The 20,548-nt window shown below is 37.6% G+C and overlaps 1 protein-coding gene and 1 pseudogene across 1 annotated transcript in view; one reads left to right on the top strand and one right to left on the bottom strand.

Annotated features, from left to right (window-relative positions):
- Positions 1-4,121: 4,121 nt before the first annotated feature.
- On the bottom strand, positions 4,122-5,768 carry LOC129237520 (uncharacterized; annotated as a pseudogene).
- Positions 5,769-9,057: 3,289 nt separating this feature from the next.
- Positions 9,058-20,548, top strand: part of LOC129236331 (protein timeless homolog) — a 153,807-nt gene continuing 142,316 nt past the window's right edge. Inside the window, exons 1-2 of the mRNA XM_054870660.1 lie at positions 9,058-9,298; positions 9,381-9,704. Of these exons, the coding sequence (XP_054726635.1) occupies positions 9,197-9,298; positions 9,381-9,704 (426 nt within the window). The 5' untranslated portion in view covers positions 9,058-9,196. The remainder of the gene's footprint in view (positions 9,299-9,380; positions 9,705-20,548) is intronic.

Here is a 20,548-nt window from a genome sequence, read left to right as displayed (position 1 = left end):
CTGGAGGCAATCTCTCAAGGGGCATGGTAGCATCTTCGGGCCGTTAACACCGTATTTCTCCGAACTTCGAACAGATCTCTCTAACCACAAACTAGAGTTTGAGGATCATGCTAGGGTAATATTTCCAAATAGGCAGGATTGGGGAAAATCTGCACCGAAGCTTGTCTTCACTGACGGCTCCAAGATTGAATCGGTAGTCGGAGCAGAGGTTTTCTCTAAATCAGCCAATTTATTTATCTCCTTAAAATACCGAATACTGCTAGTGTATTTCAGGCCAAAGTCTTTGCGACCTTGCAGGCTGCAAAATGTTTAGGGAACGCGGGAGTGAGGGAGATATTAACATTTTCCTCGATAGTCAAGCCGCGATCAAAGCTCTAACGACGCCATGGTGCAGAACGAAGTTAGTAAACTCCTATAAGGTGGAGATCAAATCACTTGGCTGTGCAAGTAGTATTTCTCTGAAATGGGTTCCAGGACATAGGAAAAATGAAATTGCTGAGGAGTTTGCCAGGAAGGGGACTGAAGTGGCCTCAGATACCTCCTACCCGGTTATCGGCATCCCCCTGACAGTTGTTAAAGAGGAACTGCACAAATTATTTGAGGAAAGTGCAGAAAAGGTGGAGCTCCATTTCTTCTTGAGCTATTTCGAAAACGCTTTAACCTCAATACGATATACGAAGGACTCAGAAAGTCCTTTGGGCTCCTCGCCATTCAAGTTTCAAACTCGTAGCTGTGTTTACCGGTCACTGGACGATCGGCACACACGCGGAAAAGCTAGGGTTACCATTTAACCCCCATTGCAGAAGCTGTGGGGACCTTTCAGAGCAGAAAATTGTTGAACACCTTCTCTGTAAATGTCCGGGCTTGGCAGCTAGACAACTAAGGTTACTGGGAGCTCCTTTCTTCGACAGCCTGGGGCAGCGCGCCAACCTAAATCCAATTAATCTCCTCCATTATATCAACAGCTTTGGCTGGCTGTAGATATCTACCTATTGGAGGTCTATAAAAGTATCTAGCGCTACTTGGGGAGTGCCAGACTAGCACTTCAACCATTTCAACTACCTACCTACCTATCATCAGACCCATTTGCTTTGCTTCTTTATCCAGTTTGGAAAAGGCAGAACTAACAGAGCGATTGTTAAGGCCGATGATGTCAATATCATCGGCATACGCGAACAATTATAAAATAGTGTGCCTGAGCGATTAAGTTCTGCGGCTCAGACGTTCTTTTCCAGTTCCAGATTGAGAAAGTCATACGACAGCGAGTCACCCTGTCTGAAACCTCGTTTGGTATCAAACGAGACGAAGAGGCGCTAGTATTGAGCGACTTCATTTTGCATAGCCGCATTAGTTTTGCGGGGATGCAGCTTTAAAATCGACAACCTACCTGTCATTCCTAACCCCAACTCTTTTGCGGAAGAATATCCAACTACAATGACAGCAAAATTGCATATTACAAGAAAAGTCACAAGTTCAGTTCTAATCAATTCACAACAGCATTGCTCTGATGCTTTCGTAAGTGGACTAAGAAGAAATGCACAAGCGCAAATATCATAGTACAATAAGTTGAGGTTGAAATCACAATCGATGCGACATTTTCTCAGAGCAGCAATTCAACACAGATGTTGGTCACTAGGGAGTCGTTGTCATGTGGCCTGCGTCAAGTTGCATATGGAACCATTTATTGTTAACCCACATACATATGTACATATGCGTGTACATAATCGGAATTTCTGCAATGAAAAGTGGATATTTATATTCACTTGTATTCATATAATGGTAAATGTGTGTGTGTGTGTATGTGAACTCTCTTGCGTGGATGTGTGCCAGAAATTGCATTTTGGTCGTTGCTATACAATTTTACTTTCTATCAAGAACTATCAATCCCAGCAACAATTGTGTGCAATAAACCCCATGAATGCATACTCATATGTTTGTATGTACTCGTACTTTGAAAAGAGTCCATTTGTGTACGCACCACAACGCTTTGGTACGCCATTTGTGCAAAAGTTCAATTGCATTAAATCAATAAGTTACTGGAACATTTCGAAATGGCACATACGAATATGAAAATACGCATTGCAAAACCAAGTAAAATTTTATGGTGGACATCTACAATAGCTTCAAACGCTTGGTGGCCTAGTTGAGAGGGGCTGAGAGTTTTTGACTAGTTGTGGCCTGCTCTTGAAAAGAGCACAGAACATGGACTCTGGCTTACGGGTAGATCAAGGGCAGGCCATCAAACTAGTTCGTGATAGAGATCTCGTTTCGTTAGTGATAGAGATCTTAGCAGAACAATGGGCATTGTGAATAAAAAGGTAGTACCAACAAATACCAGAAAATTTGGCGTTGAGGTGGATAAAAATTTCAGCGTTTTGTTGCTTTTATGCATTTTTTTCAGCGTTGCCTCAAAAAAAGTGCGCGTAAAAACCATTGTGCAGATCCATAAGTAAAAAACTCTCAATTGGTTGCCAGAAAATGCCCACAACTCAGATCACCTGATTCCAAACGCTCTTTTATGTAAAACAGTTGAATAAAAAATGATTGAATTTCATAGAAAAAAGTATTAACAAGTCTAAAAAATGTCGTACAAAGTTAGATATTTCTCAATAGAGAAACATTATTATAGCTAAGAAATATAATAAAAATATTTGTTATTGTAAATTTTTCAAGTCATAGATATTATTTTGAACCTTTTTGGTCGATATTCTATTGCTTTTAATGTTACCATAAAAATTTTAATTTGGCATTGCAACCCCACTCACCTGGGTGCCTGTCAAAAAAATAGGAAGTAGAAGAGTGTTTTTACTTGGTATTTTGTACAATGACAAAGACCAAGGCGCATTCAGTAAAGGTAGTGGACTAGACCAACAACAATATTTTGTACGTTTGATTGTCAAAACGTCAGTTAAAGGTGGTGTTGGAAAATCAGCTGATTTGTTTTTTTTTTTCTTTCTTTCGCTCTGTCCATGTGGCTGTCAGCACAGAATAAAACAAGGTGAATTAATTTTTTGTTTTCTACTTTTGCAATACTTTGCCCTGACAATCAATAGTACAAAACATTGTTGTTGGTCTAGTGCCACCACTTTTAATAAATGCGCCTTGGTACGAATTCGCCTTATTTCATTCCGGGCTGACAGCCACATGGATACCAGATTCGCCTTGATAAAAACTAGTGAGTACTTAAAATCAAGGCGAATCTATTAAAGAGTATCAAAGGAGGATAGAACAGCAGGTTATGCCAACAGAATTCGCTAGGTCATCAGGCTCCATGAATAAACATATAACAAACATTCAATTATTTGTGAAGAGGAAGAGTAGGCGAAAGCCAAAGAAACTACCAATCACAAGATATTATACATTTGACATACATTCTGTCAATAAAAAATTTGGGAATTGTTTATTTAAAAAGCGCGTGTTATACATTTGACAAAATTTTTTTTTCGCTGGAATGTTGGTACAATTGGCCTCTATAGTGTCACAGAGTTAGAGCCTGGTCTGTGAATGTTTTTGGCGTTGAATTATCACAGGCAATCGCAGGTGTGCTTTGCGTTTTCACTATAAAAATATCGAGCAAAGAATTTGTCTTAAATTTTGTATTCTGAACGGGATTTCATATGCCAAATCGTTGAAAATGTTGCTATTAAAAAAATGTTCGTTACCCAAACGAAATATACCTAATTCTGTTTTTACACGGTAGATTGGTTCCAGAAAATCTCTGTAAAAAAACCGTGTAAAAAAAGACATTGATCGTATGCAAAAACAGGTGATTGGTATTCATATTTTTTTAATTAAATCACACATACAATGTTTATTTTTACAAGCATAGTTACTAAAGATTAAAAAAAGATATGAACTCTAATCTTACGAGTGAAAATAATACTCGTATGAATTAAATGTATGCCAAGTTCAGCAACTAAAAATAGTTATGTTAAACAGCTATGTTGTTAACGAAAAGAATATGTTATTCAATTTTTAAGGTAAAAAAATAAAAAAAAAAATAAGTGATAATCATAAATACAGGAACATAAATTTAATTGCTGTCATCAACAGTTACTCGCATTCGCTTGCTTCGAACGCGTAATAATTTTGAACCGGAATTTTTCTTGCTCGTTCTGCATCTACATGTTTGCAATGAACTCTGTTATGAGCCGTTGTTCGCCAATTCTTGTTACCTCTTTGTATAATTCTTTGTAACGAGCCATACAAGAATTCAGCTCACGTTTAAATTGTGTAGCTCTTTCAATATTGGGAGCATTTGTGATGAAATTGTGTCCTAATTTATTTGCAAGTTGAGGTCCTTCATGAATTAAATTTGCAGTTAATTTTACAGGTTCTTCACTATCACTGCTTTCTATAGAATCAGTATTCTGTGAGGCAAAATGTAATACATATTTCCTCTTCGCTAAGAATCAATCAATCATCAGTTTATCAATGTCATCGAATATCAAGTCATCAAAACCCTCCACACCAACTGCGTGTGCCAAATCACTTACATATATTGGGATATTCTTTTGTATTTGGATCTACAGGATTTTACTTTTTACACATTCTGGCCAAATTGCCAGACAAATCTGCCAACATCCGTTTAAGGTTGATGGTTGTAAATCTGATAATGCTAAAGCAACATATTTAACGCAATCTTAAATAGAAAACTTTTTCCAAGCATCAATTACTGTAAGAGTTTTATCTTTATCCAAAGTGTACAAAATGTACTGGAATGCTCTTTTGATGTAGTAAGTTGTAAATGTTCCGACAATTCCTTGGTCCAGTGGTTGGATTAGGGATGTGGTATTCGGTGGTAGGAACAAAACTTGTACATTTTCGTGTTCCAACTGAGGATGTTCGGGTGCATTGCAACAGAAGAACTTTAAATTCTAAGCCGTTTTCATTCATATATTTTCTAGTTTCTGGTACAAAATACTTAATGAACCATTCTGTGAAAACTATAGTTGTCACCTATGCTTTTTTATTGGCTATCCAATTAACCGGCAATGTACCAAAATCGTTACCTTTCATTGCTTGACGCTCAAGAGCACAATTGATAAGCAGGGACTTAAACATCCGATCTCCAGAAGCATTACTGCAAAATAAAAATGTGACTCGATCGTTTTCAACTTTAAAACCACCAGCGCTTTTTTGCGATTTTGCCACATATGTATGTTCTTCTCGGCAATTTTTTCCAAAAAAGACCAGTTTCGCGGCATTAAAAACCTGATCTGGACTGTATGCACTATCGGCTATTATTTTTTTTTAATTTTAGTGGAAATTCTTTGGCGGCTTTCTGATCTCCAGAAGCAATCTCGCCCTTGATTTTTATGTTATGAAGCGCATACTTTTGGAGAAATCCCGTTAACCATCCTGTGCTTGCAGAAAATACGTAGCTTTTCTCATGAGTTGATTGTATGGATGCTGACGGTTGTTCGTCTTTTATCATTTTATAAAACCATAATGCTTGCTGTTTGATATTGTTTCCGTCTACGCGAATTTGTTTTTGTGCATTGTCCTCAAGCCATATTATAAGTGCTTTTTCCATTTTTTCTTTAGTAGCATCTCTAGTGTGTGATGAAGACTTAACAGATAGTTTCGTTCCAGAAATCACCGATTGCTAATTGAAATTTCATTTTTTTTATAGTTCTTATTGTGGCTTCATTTAAACCGAACATTTTGCCAAGAAATGATAAGTCTTCTCCATTTCGCAGGCGATCTAAAATTTCAATTTTGGTTTCCAATGTAATGGCTTTACGTTTTAGTTTTGTATTTGACATTTTCTTTAGGGATACATAAAATATTTAACAAAATTAAAAAATATAAATAATTGAATAAATGAAAAATATTTGTAGGCTTACCTTTTATTTTAATGCGTTAAATTCAATGTAACGTTGGAGAAACAAATTTGCCAATAAAAAATTTCTTTACCAAACACGTCTGATTGCATTGATAATTCACAATATATTGACACATTTAAATTGCTCTGACCAGTAAATTTGCTTGTATGCATAAAAAGGGAATTCCCCTAAATTTGTGATATGAACATATTTCGTCGAAATTAAATTTGACAAAAAAAGAGGTTGTCTGTAAAGTCGGTTTATTGACGATAGTTTAACGTGACAACGTCATAAGAAAATATTGATGGAATGGTTGCAATTTTCAAAACAAAATTTTAATTTTATTTGTTTGATAGATGTACATTGCAATTCCATTTACCTCCTCCTCTATATCCCTACAAAATATCTATCAAACAAATAAAATTAAAATTTTGTTTTGAAAATTGCAACCATTCCATCAATATTTTCTTATGACGTTGTCACGTTAAACTATCGTCAGTAAACCGACTTTACAGACAACTTCTTTTTGCTTAGATAGAATGAATCTTTCTTAACTAAGTTAAGAGCATTATAAACCATTTTCCGAGAGCACATCATCATTTCAGCTATTTCTACATAGCTTTTTCCGTGATAACGTCATAAGAAAATACTGATTGAATGGTTGCATTTTTCAAAAGAAAATTTTAATTTTATTTGTTTGATAGATATTTTGTATGGATATAGAGAATTAGTTAACATTAACATAACATAACATAACATAACATAACATAACATAACATAACATAACATAACATAACATAACACAACATAACATAACATAACATAACATAACATAACATAACATAACATAACATAACATAACATAACATAACATAACATAACATAACATAACATAACATAACATAACATAACATAACATAACATAACATAACATAACATAACATAACATAACATAACATAACATAACATAACATAACATAACATAACATAACATAACATAACATAACATAACTTAACATAACATAACATAACATAACATAACATAACATAACATAACATAACATAACATAACATAACATAACATAACATAACACAACATAACATAACATAACATAACATAACATAACATAACATAACATAACATAACATAACATAACATAACATAACATAACATAACATAACATAACATAACTTAACATAACATAACATAACATAACATAACATAACATAACATAACATAACATAACATAACATAACATAACTTAACATAACATAACATAACATAACATGCTGTTCAAGCAAGGTAACGACGCATGAGCAAGATAACGACGTATTTTTGGTGCGTGCAGCCGGCTACATAGAATTATAAGACGTTATCACGTCAAAAAATAATAATAATATTAAAACAACAGGTTTTATTTTAAATTCTTCAAGTAAATCAAATTAATAATAATCAATAAGAAGGCATGTGCAAATACAAATACGTGAATTTATATATGTACATATGCGCATATACATACACATATACGCTCACTTAAGTAGGAGAGAGTAAGATGTCGAACGTTGCCAAGGTAACGGCAATGAGCAAGGTATCGACAAATGAGCAAGGTAACGGCAATGAGCAAGGTAACAGTAATGAGCAAGGTAACGACACATTTTTTCGTGCGTGCAGCCTGTTAAATCGAATTATAAGACGTTATCACGTCAAAAAACGAAAAGAAAACCAAAGCCGCGAAAAACTGAGGTTAATGTGGATGGAGCTATAATACGCAAGAGCAAAGCAGATCCTTTTAAGTCGGCACGGCAAATAATGCTTGAAATAAACAAAGAATCTGGTCTACAGGTGTCCAGAAAGCTTGTAGGAAGGTGACTTAACGAAGCCCAGCTGTTTGGCCGCATAAGCAGATAAAAACCACTCCTCTCAAAAAGACATATCAAACACCGACTTGCCTTTGCAAAAGCCCACAAAGACAAATCTATTCAGTTTTGGAAAAACGTACTTTGGACCGACGAAACCAAAATAAATAGGATGGGACTAGATGGGAAAACTATTGCACGTTGTCCAAAAAATCAAGCCCTAAATTCTAGGTTCAAAAAAAGGTGAACGCGGCGGTGGAAGCATCATGGGTTGGGGGAGAGCTTTTTCCTGGCATGGGAAATTGAGTCGATTGTTCACGTGGTTGGTAAAATGGATAGATTTCAGTATCTGGATATACTCCAGAATAAAATGGAATGGCCATTAAATTGGACATTTATGCAGGACAATGATCCAAAACATACTGCAAAGACAGTGAAGCAATGGCTCAGAAGAGAAAAAATTAATGTACTGAATTGGCCGGCGCAGAGCCCTGATCTCAATCCAATAGAAAATTTGTGGAATGACGTTAAGGTCAAAATCGCTTACAAAAATTTTAAAAATTTCGATGATTTGTGGGCCGCAGTTGAGGAGGCTTGGTACTCGATTCCAAAGGAAAGATGCCACAAGTTGGTAGGAAGCATGGAGCGACGGCTTGAAGAAGTAATCAAAAACGGTGGAGATAGTACAAAATAAAAATCTGGTAAAACAATAACTAATAACGATCTGATTTGTTTACTATTTTTACTTTTATTTGGAATTTTTTAGGATGTGCTATTTATGTGTCCAGGAGGTTTCGTGAGTTATCAACGTTCTCGTAAATTAAAACAGAACTGAAAATCTTTTTGACTATTTTTTTGTTTTAAAATGGAAGTAAATAAGTTTTTTATTTTTTATGTTGTTTTTTCCCAATAAAAAAAATTATTTAAAAACGTATTCAAGTCTCTGCTTTCAAAGTCTAAATGTGCTATTTATATGACCATGGCTGTATATACTATACTTTTCGAGTACTCGGTTATACTAGAAAAAATTAAAATGAGACACCTTCAATATTTTGGTCATTTTTAACCTTTAATGAAAATAAAATTAAATAATAACCTCACTCATCATTTTCTGATCTCACTAAACAAGTTTTGCTTACTAATTAACATCTCTTCATTATCTCTTCGTTTAATAATAAATATTTCATCGCATTTCATGCACAGCCACTAGTGATCTACTTCACTTTTAACGTTCTCTGCTTCCACATTCAACACATCCCTGATTCCTCAATTTAAAAATGCCGAAAATCCACCAGTGGCAGCTCGGCACGATCAGCTGTTTGTGTAGTTGCGAAATTGGCGCGCGCATATGTCAGTTCACGTGCGAATTTGAGTTTGTTTACATCAAACAAAACAATCGGGAGTTTTGTGAATGAGAATAGACGTGAACGTCGGTATAAAGTGTTAATTCGTGTAAATAAAGCGTTTTTTCGTTAAATTAAAGTGAAAATTTGTCGTTCGTTTGTTGCGCGATGTCGATTTTGTTGGCGGATATCGATGCCACTTGTGCGGCGCTTGGCTACTACGACAACGATCGTTATCTGGCCGAGCCGGACGCACTGCAGGGCTTACGGGTATGCATTTGCATTAAGCTTTCATTTGTAATCACTCTTTAACAATTTCTCATTTTCATTTCATTCAACATTTCGATTGCAGCATTTGATATGGATTTTGCGACGCGATTTAGAAAATCATGAATATCGCCGTCATTTGGGCCACGCCAAAGTACTGCAAACAGATTTGGTGCATATGCTGCATGATTATGTGGAGAATGAAGAGTATGCAGATGCGCTTGTACGTTTGCTGGTCATCTTAACAAACCCAACGTTGTTATTGTATCGCGATGGACCACCCAAAGATTTTCATAGTCGAAAAGTTTTTATGGAACTAATTGAAATTCTGCAGGGCTATAAGAGTGCATTCACGCAAGCCAAAGTTTGGGTGCCACTCTATGGCATCATAAAAAAAGGATTGGAAATCGTAAGTAGCCAGCTGTTCTGCAGTGCACGAGTATGTGTTGCGTGTGCATATCGGAATGTATGTAAATAAATGGGGGTTGAAGTATTTGCTCGGCGTCAAAAGCGCTAAGGACAGCAAAACTAGTTTTGAAATCAAAGATGAGAAAGCTCGAAAACCAATGAACCGCAAAAAGGCGGTTAAATACGAGTTTTGAAAATGAGATGTTGCTAACCGATGCGACACTAAAGTTTAAGTGCATTGACTAGTTGTATATTTTTTGTATGTACATATACACACATACGTATGTACGGCATAGCTTTCCTGCGCTTTTTGCTCATTGCATCATTTTTAAAGCTTAAATAAGAATAGAATTGTTAAATAAACGCAGCGTTAGCAACTGAGGCTTTCAGCTGGCTGGTGAAAAATTCCTATTTATATATATATGTATGTGTCGTAGAAGATCAGAGTCCTTCAGAAATTTATAGATTTTGAAAATGTTGGAATCGGAAGGGTTAACTAGTAGCGATAGTGCATCATGACCGTCAAAGTTCTGATGTCTTTGTCTATCTAGTCCAGCGCAAAAGGCTAATAAGAGCAGCATACTGACTGGAGTATTACAAAATCGACACAGACTTGGTTGCCTCCCTTGTAGTAGATATGCATTAGTGATTACACTGTGACCAATGCCTAGGCGAGTCTATGGCGTTAGTAGTAGTTAGATGGGAGGGATGATAGATAAGTTGGTTTTATCACGATAAGGATTAATCCTGAAGTAGTAATGGCTATAGTGAAATCAGTCAGCTACTAGTTGGGTTTGCCTATGCTGCTCTATAAGTGGGTAAAACATCATTTTTACATATACCAGGTGTATAAGCTTAAATCCGCTGATTGCTCGTAGATGGCGTTAGTGAGCATATCAAGTTACCATAGAAATGCCATATTTTTTTTTGCATGGGTTCGACACCTGTTTACATCAATCACTGCACATCATCAGTGATTTCATACAGCAACACACTTTTTTCCTTGCGTAATCATGTCTAATTTTCTGCCAAAAAAAGAGCATATGCGGAAAACTCTACTTTTTTGCTTTAATTCGAAGAAATCGGCTGCCGAATCGCATCGAATGCTTGTGGAGGCCTATGGTGACAGTGCATTATCGGAAACAACTTGCAGAGACTGGTTTCGTCGGTTCAAAGACGGCCATTTTGACTTGAGTGACAAGAAGCGTGAAAATCGGCCCAGAAAAGTTGAGGACCATGAATTGCAGGCTCTTTTGGATGAGGACGATACCCAATGGCAAAAAATGCTTGCCGAGCAGTTAGGTGTCACTCAACCAGCCATTTCCATGCGTTTACGTGCCATGGGAAAGGTCCAAAAAGTCGGAAAATGGGTACCCCATGAATTGAACAATAGACAGATGGAGCGACGCCAAAACACATGCGAAATCTTGCTGGCTAGGCATAAAAGAAAGTCGTTCATGCATCTTCTGGTGACTAGCGATGAAAAGTGGATATACTTTGAGAATCCTAAACGAAAAAAATCATGGGTCGATCCCGGCCAACCATCAACTTCTTCATCAAGACCTAATCGCTTTGGACGCAAGACGATGCTGTCCGTTTGGTGGGATCAGCAGGGTGTCGTTTACTATGAGCTGTTGAAACCTGGTGAAACTGTTAATTCTCATCGCTACCACCAACAACTCATCAAATTGCGCCGTGCTTTACGTGAAAAAAGGCCTCGTTATGAACAAAGACATGAGAAGCTGATTTTCCTCCACGACAACGCCCCATCGCACACGTCAAGAATGGTCCAAAACTACTTGGAGACAATCAATTGGGAGGTGCTACCTCATCCCGCTTATTCACCAGACCTGGCCCCTTCGGACTATCATCTGTTTTCATCGATGGGTCACGCGCTCGCCGAACAGCACTTCGATTTGTACGAAGACGTCCGGAAATGGCTTGACGAGTGGTTCGCCTCGAAAGATGAAGAATTCTTTTGGCGTGGTATACACAAATTGCCCGAGAGATGGGAAAAATGTATAGCTAGCGAGGGCAAATACTTTGAATAAATTATTTTTTTGCTTTCTATAAAAAAAAATGGGTTTTTTTTACTAAAAAACAGCGGATTTAAGCTTATACACCTGGTAAGATTTGATGTGATAGTAGGAGTAATGCTCATATCCTTGGCAATAGTAACAGCGATTGTATTGCCGTTGATGCATGAATGCCCTGGTACCCACATGATTCTGATTTTATGAGGGTGAAAAATCAGAATATATCTTATGGTTCCAATAATGTGATTGGAGTTATTATAGTTTTTTATGACCTGAAAACAGGACATGCTGTCTGTGCATATGATGTAGATATTTCCCCTTGGATTTTGACGAATACTGCATGGCGTAGAGAACTGCTGTTGCTGCAGCGGTGAAAATTGAGCAAAACAGAAGTAGTAGTCCATACGATATAGCCTCTCCATTCTCTTTCACGACAGCAAAGGAAGTGTAATTCGCTTTGGAACCATCGGTGAAGATTAGCGTTTCCACGACAGTCGGTTCTACGTTACCGAAACGACCCGGATTTACATCCGGCCAAGGACTGTCACTCCAACAGCATTCACCGTATGTAAGTATGGGGAATGTTTATGCTGCTACAACAACAACATTAGCGTTTCCACGACAGTCGGTTTTACGTTACCGAAACGACGGTCACTCCAGCAACATTCTCCGTATATAAGTATGGGGAATGTTTATGCTGCTACAACAACAACATTAGCTGCCAACTAGAGCTTACCAGGCGAGATGAAATTTCTAAAAAATGTGCGCAATACTCTGCCGTTGTCGTATTTGATTTTTGCATGTAACTTAAGTCGTTTATAAAGATGATTTTTTCAGCACCCATGGCGGGTGATGGCCATGTCTCCTCGATAATAATCTTAAGGGCAGTCCATTGTCTTTTGCATTTGTAAATTGACGTATGTAGCTATCTTAGGAGTCCGTGTAGGCACAGCTGCCGAGTAAAGCATTAGAAGTGAGAGCGAGTTTAGGATAAAGTTTCCTTATAGTGACCTCCACATATTCGATTATTGATGGTAGACCTGATTCTGCTAAGATGTTTTTTATTGACGAAGTAGGAAATGCACGTAAAGATCGTCGGACAGACGCTAGCAGCTTGAGTTAATTTTTAGCATGTTGGCCATATATTTCTACCCCATAGTTGATAGAGGATAAAAGGAGCGCCTTTGTAACGTTGACCAGCAATTCAGTAATACACTCAAATTGCTTTGCCAGTAAATCGACGATGCATGCAGCTAAAATTTTGCTGTATAGGGTTTTTCAGTAAGAGCGCTTCAACTTTTGAACTTTTTTGAATAAAACACAAACGGTTTGACTTTTTTAACTAATTTTTTTTTTATTATCGAGTTTGAACATACATTTAAGCATGAAATTCGATTTGTTTTGCATGACCACCGCGTGCACGTTTTACGAAGTCCAATCGTTGAACCCAATTTTCGACCACTCTTTTGCATAAATCGCGTTCAATATTGGCTCTGAGCTCACAAATCGTCGCCGGCTTGTTACTGTAGACCAATGACTTCACATAACCCCAAAACGGGACGGCTTGTTAAATGGAGCGTAAAATGGCCGTAATGCTCTTAAAGTAGCAGCAACAGAACGATTATTTTCATACAAAATTTGCACGATTTGCAATCGTTGCTCAAGTGTGTAGCGTTCCATGATGAAATGTATACTAATGAAGTTTACAAATGACAAGCGAAAAATAAAAAATATTGCGTCGTTCGCCCTCCCTATTGGAAAAAAGTTGAAGCGCACCTATTGAAAAACCCTATATTATCATCATCAACAAATTCAAAAATGTTAAATCCATAAACATACCGTTTCAAGCTCTGCAAGCTACACTAAATTTCCTAAATACTGCACGCAAATTATCGTGAAAAGCTCATCCACGAGCATTTACGGCCTACACCTGCAGGCCAGCATTTACCGCACAATTACTTAAGCACACAAATGAAAAGAAAAGAAATAAATTCAAACATAATGCATAAAAAAAGAATAATAAAAATGCGTTTTAACTTCGTTTTTAAATAAACAACCGAATAAAAACCCAAAGACTTGGAATACAAATCATTAGCTTTTATTGCTAACAAAAACCGGCAAGATGCGGGGGGGAAACATTTTGCAAAATAAAAATTACACGAATAAGTAGCGGCGCTTGCAAACAAAGGCAAAAATGAGGAAACTAAGAAAAAAAAATGGAATGGCCAACACAGTTGAGACCTTGCGGACGCGCGTTAAAAATGAGGGATAAAAGGAGCACAGCTTTTCGCTTTCAGTCGTCTTTGTGCAAGACCTGGCATGGCAAAAGTTTTTGCCTTCAACTTTGTACGCTTTCAACCAGCCAACCGACCAGAGATTCATTAGAATTAAGAAAAGAATTTTTCGCACACCGATTTGAATGGGTTCCTTTTCTTGTTGTTGTTGCTGTTGAAAGGAATAGGGGGAAACAAAATGTAAAAAGGCGCGAAATTCAACATGGAAAAAAATGTGAGTAAATCTAGGGGGTATACAGAAAAAAATAGCTGGCAGACTTTAGCCAACAAATTAAGCAAATGAAAGAGGTAAACTAGCAAGCGCAAAGCTGGGAGCGAGAAATTAAAAAAAAAAAACAAAGCACAAAAGAAAACAAGCGCGCGAAAGTGCATACAGAAAAACAAAAAACTCACAATCAAAACTATATCTACGCAAACTTCGTTATCTTATCGTTGAGCAACAAATGCACTATGCTCCCAAACTGAAAAAAGATGAGCTGGCTGGCTGGTGCGTCTGCATCTCACTCAAATTAGTTATATACTTACTTTCCATTTATTTACTGCGCTGCTCTGTGGTAAAAACTAAAGAGAAAAAAAATTTGTGAATGCAGCAGCAAAAGTTAAGCTGTGCAATCTAATTTATGGACTTAATAGAACTCTGGAATTTTCGGTGCCCCCACAGACCCATTCGTGCGCTGCTTATGCACAACGTCATTTTCCAGGATGGCCGCCAACGCTTGACATTAAGTCAAGGATTACTAAATAGTTTTATAGCCGACAGTCCGCGCATTAGCAAATGTAAGCGAATTAATGCGCTAGAAAAAGTCGAGAGATACAAGAAAAGAAAAAAAACCAAAAAAAAAAAAAAAACAAAAACCATGAAAGCAGGCATCTGCAATGAATAAGTTTTAAGTTTTTAATGATTTTTATGTGCTTCCTTTTATTTTAGCATTTTGTTGAATAGCAATATTGTGCTCGGTTTTGTTTTTTTTTTTTTTGAATGCATAGATGCATAGAAAAAATGGCCATTTGATGTCATTAAAAGGATTAATTAAAGAGTCGACCACGTACAGTTCGCCCGGCGTCTGATGCGCAGCACGATCTGACGGGTATCACTTCATAGAGTACACCAGCATGCAGTGACCCATTACTCCGCTGACTGCGCACAGCTTAAAAGTTGGCATTTTAATTTTTCTATTTTTTTATATTCACTCCTCTTTGCTGCTACTAACTTAACATTGTTATTTTTTTTTTTTTGCGTACCGTTCGAATACTTTGAATTGCGTTAACTGCCCTTGTGCTAAATACCGCGGATGGGGGGTGGTGAATGCCCCCTTATAGTCGCATCAACGTTTTGTTTTTGGTTTTTTCTGCCAGCCTGACGTTTTAATTGCATTCTGTGTGTAAAAATCACGGCCAACGACATCACTTGATAACGATGGCTGATAAAAAGTTAAAATTGCCACAGGATAAATTAGAAATGCGATTTTTATGCGCTCCAGCTGCACTAAAACTTCTGCTAGTGGGCAGGCGGACAGTCGGGCGCATTGGTATTGAATGTGGCGCAGATATGGCAAAGTGTGGGCATAAAATGTTATCGCAGTTGGAATTGTGTTGATGTGCTGGCACTTAACAGTGCGTTATACATACATATATATGTATGTATGTTTGTATTTGTAAATTAATATATAAATTTTCAAAAAAAAAAAAAATGTTTTTAGATATGAATGCCATCTCGATTGTGCGGTGCGTATTGACAGAGTCTAAGTTTTTAACTCAAAAACTGCCACTAATTGTTGAAAATATTTCAAATAAATGCAGTGGCCATCACTTTTGTAGTTGGCGTGTTTTTTTTGTTGTTTTTTACAAACATATCCGCTCGTTAGAGCTGTAAAAGCGTGAAATCATTTCCATTTCCAAATCACTAATTAAGAATTATTATCACTTCATTTTTTTTGCTCATGCGGGAATGAGTTTTATTATATTTTAAATATGAATTAACACGTCAGCGTATCGAATGCGATAATGAAAAGTAAAGAGTGTTAAAAAAAATGTTTAAGGCTGCATGGGCGGGCAAACAGATGAATGCGCCACTTCTCTGGCAACTCGCTGTTAATGAGTTACTAAAGAAATTTGAAGGTACGGCATCGAAACTAGTACTATATATGCAGATGACATAGCCATAGTAGTGACAGGCAACACCGTGAGTGACATAATAAATAATACACTCGCAGCAGTGCACCAATGGCCGGCCTAAGGGTAAATGCTGATAAAACGGATATGATACTTTTTAGTAGAAGGTACAAGATCCCCTATTGGCAACTCCGAAGGTAAACGAAACTAACTCTTAAAAACCACACAAAGTACCTTGGAGTAATTCTGGATAGTAAACTATCATGGAAGCACAATATATTAGAGAGGAAGAAAAAGGCCAGTAACGCATGCACAAAGATGCTGGGAGTTACATGGGATCTATCTCCTGCTATAATGTATTGGTGCTACTCAGCTATAGTAAAGACAATATTACTATAGGGTCGCCGTAGCCGAATGGGTTGGTGCGTGGCTTCCATTCGGAATTCACAGATAGAACGTTGGTTCGAATCTCGGTGAAACCAAAATTAATAAAAACATTTTTCTAATAGCGGTCGCCCTTCGGCAGGCAATGGCAAACCTCCGAGTGTACTTCTGCCATGAAAAAGCTCCTCATAACAATATCTGCCGTTCGGAGTCGGCTTGAAACTGTAGGTCCCTCCATTTGTGGAACAACATCAAGACGCACACCACAAATAGGAGGAGGAGCTCGGCCAAACACCAAAAAAGGGTGTACGCGCCAATTATATATATATACTATACGGTGCTATATATATACTATACGGTGCTATGGTGTAAGAAAACTCTGAAAGCTGTTTTAAAAGTGTGTTAGGATTTTGCAGTGGCGAAAATACGGCAATCGTTGGAGCAACGTTACTCGATCAAATTTTGCGTAAAGCTAAACAAAACTAGTACCGAAACCATTGGGCTACTCAAGGAGGCTTACGGGGTCCAATCTCTGTCCAGTGCCCAGGTAAAACGGTGGCACAAGTCGTTCTAGGAAGGCCGGGAGGACGTCGAAGACGAACAGCGATCTGGAAGGCCTTCGACGACGCCTTCCTCTGCACCTCTGCATTGGCCAAGATGGGGGTTCCCGTGCTTCCCCACCCTCCCTACAGCCCAGACCTGTCTCCGCCGGACTTCTTCTTGTTCCCGCGCCTGAAAAGAAAGCTGAAGGGGAGGCGTTTCGACTCCATCGAGGCGATCCAAAAAAGTGTGACAGTTTAAAAAATGTTTCCTGCAGTGGAAGGACCGCTACCAGTGGTGTATTGACGCTCAAGGGTTCTATTTTGAAGAATATTAGTTGTATAAGCCAAAAGGTTTAATAAAACTGTTTAAAAAAAATAAGTCTCATTACTTTTCAATTAAACAACATTCTTTTTTTATTTTAATCATTTAAAATGGCGGATGTACACTCAATTCTTCCCGGAAGGTCGCAGCGGGGCTTCTCAATCCGCGGGCATTGTAGCATCGGCGTCAGTGACCTGAATACAAAAAACCAAACATTTTTTTGTTTATTAATGTCATAATTTCCATATGAATTAAACAAAAATGGGGAAAAAACCGCGGAATAAAATGCTTGAAAAAACGAATCTTGGGCCGAACTTTCCTACTATTTTTGCTTCGAAAAAAATTTTTTTTTGGAAAATTTTCGAAAACTTGTATTCACATAGAAAGCAATATTATAAAAATCTAAAATTTTTTTGACATAATATTAAAGGATTATATTAACATTTTTTGAAAAAAAAAAAATAAAAATTATTCGAAATTTTACAGGTATCTGTCCCCTTAATGAATAAAAAAATAATTTTTGAAAAAACATAAAATTCGCGATACTTTTTGAACATACCTCGTATATGGTAAGCAACAAGCTGCATTGAGGCTCAGTCAAGTCAGCATTGAGGCTCTGGGAGCTCGCCCTCCTAAAAACATTCAATAAAGGTCATTCGACTATATTAGAAATTATTTCGACTATTCCAACTACTACAGATTTCTGTGGTCGTGTAAATCTTAATTTTAATAAACTCTAAACAGTGCTATGAAGGGTTTTACTCTGAAAGGCTGGGCATCAGTTCATCCTTTTGCTTCCCTGATCACTAAAGTGCCTTTCAGGCAAAAGTTATCGGGCTTATTGATCTATGAAAAAAGAGATCCCTAACTACAGGTTGGGCCATATAGCGTTTGCTTTTTGAACCACCTATTTTTTTGAGAATGGTAACACAAATGACATGTCAAATGTGTTCATAATTTACTTAAAGGTTTGACATTTAGGAAATGGGACGCTATACGCTTGAGCAAAATTGGGAAATATTGAAAACCTATTTCCAAAGTGGTGAGTCTTCTTCTTCTTTTCTGATTTTCACATCGGTGGCTACGTCAATAAGCAAAATTGTCGGATTTGGGGCTCAGAAAATCCACACGTTACTGTAGAGAAGCAAATGCATCCACAACCAGTCACTGTTTGGTGCGGTTTTTGGTTTGGCGGTATCATCGGGCCATTTTTTTCGAAAATGAGCGAGAAGCCGTGGTTACAGTAAATGGCGAGCGTTAACGTGACATGCTCAACGAGTTGTTTCCAAAAATTGAAGAGGATGACATGGACGACATTTGGTTTCAACAGGACGGTGCAACTTGTCACACTGCCAAAGTTACACTCGAACTATTGGCTACCGTTTTTGGATTCCGATATCCATTGGCCGCCTCGGAGCTGTGATTTAAGCCCGTTGGACTATTTTTTGTTGGGAGCCGTTAAGGACAAATGCTATGCGAATCATCCAGAGACGATTGATGCTTTAAAACACGAAATCGAAGTTGCCATTCATGAAATTGGAGCCCAAACAATCGAAAAATTGGGTTGATCGAATGTCCTACTGTAAAGCCAGTCGTGGCAGTCATTTGAACTATATTATTTTTCATTCATAAATCACAATGTTCAATCTTCAAAATAAAAAATAAAGTTTGAAAAAATATTGATTAGTTTTTTTTTATAGCCGATTCAAAAAGCAAATTACATGGCCCACCCTATACGAGCGAAGCATATGTCTACTAGGATAGTCAGGCAATTGTTAGAAGAATCGCGCAGGCCACTTCCAAGTGAATGGCAATCAGTAACTTTCCCCAATTGCGAGGACTTCTACATATGGAACCATCCTCCATAGATTCTGCGGAAGACTTTTGGACCTTTGCACGTTGGCGATGGCGCGTATCGCAGACGATGGAACGATGAGCTGTATGAGCTATACGACGTCATAGACCTCGCGCAGCGAATAAAAATCCAGCGGCTACGTTGGCTGAGTCATGTCGTCCGTATGGATCGATTCAGATCGCCGAAAATTCAAAGGCAACTGTACCAATTTTGTTCCTCAAAGCACATACACACATACATACTAACATATACCTGTCATACTTATATTTTTAAAATCCTGCTCTATTTTTTACAATCACCAAAATTACTTTCCAAGTGTGTGCACTGAATAATAAATGAAACGAAATTTCACCACCCAATCCAAACTCATCTACACCCGAATGTCTACCTATACACACACTCACACATACACACCGTAAATCAACTCATTTGTGGCCATAATAATTTACAAACTTTTCACATCGAAAATGAGAACTTTTGTCGCTTTGAATGCTAAATCGTTTACAGCTCAAAGTAAGTGGAAAGAACACAAACATTTAGGCGCTCAGATATGACGTACATACACACGTATGCTTATATGTGTGCACGAGCATAGTAGGCTCTAAAACTTATTAACAACCGCAAGCTGCAAAAACAAATTTAATTAAAAAAAAAAAATTAAATCTCTACGCATTCACAAATAAACGTAGAAATGCCGTCCTTATACACGACTACAAAAGCGTCACACCACCTACGCAGATTTAAACCACAAATCCCTGCTCTATGCGCAGATTAAATTAAGCATAGCAAAGAAAAAAATACCAAAATCAACAAAGGCTGAATTCACACAATGTGGCAGTAAGCAGACAGGAATATTACACGGCGTTTTTTTTCTAGATAAGTGCTAAAGTCACCCAGCTGATTTTGGCTATTTGGCCTTTTCACAAAAAAGAAGCGATAAATGGTTGACGCCACAGCTGCTTCACTCGTAGTTTGATTCAGAGAGCTTTCGCTTTTGGGAAGTGTTTGAAAACATAATAGCAAAACAAAGAAAAAAAGAAGAGAAGCAGTGAATTCCAATTTGTCGTCCAAAGTGGCAGTGCAGCCGCAGCAGTAGCAGAACTGTAGTCAGAAACCAGTTGCTATTCATAGCGCAGCGCCATGGCAACAGACTTTTATAATGAAGGAGTCACAAATAAGCATTTGGCGGGTGCTAAATTCACAGTAGAAGATGTGCTCAAGCGTACTCATATTTATTAAATCTTATCTATCAGTAATCATTTCATCCATGACTTCCGTTGTCAAGTTTATGCGTTCGATG

This window comes from Anastrepha obliqua, chromosome 1, assembly GCF_027943255.1.
Source record: "Anastrepha obliqua isolate idAnaObli1 chromosome 1, idAnaObli1_1.0, whole genome shotgun sequence".
Taxonomy (NCBI): Eukaryota; Metazoa; Arthropoda; class Insecta; order Diptera; family Tephritidae; genus Anastrepha; species Anastrepha obliqua.
Note: the sequence above shows the minus strand (reverse complement) of the source record. Positions and strands in the feature narration are given on the sequence as shown.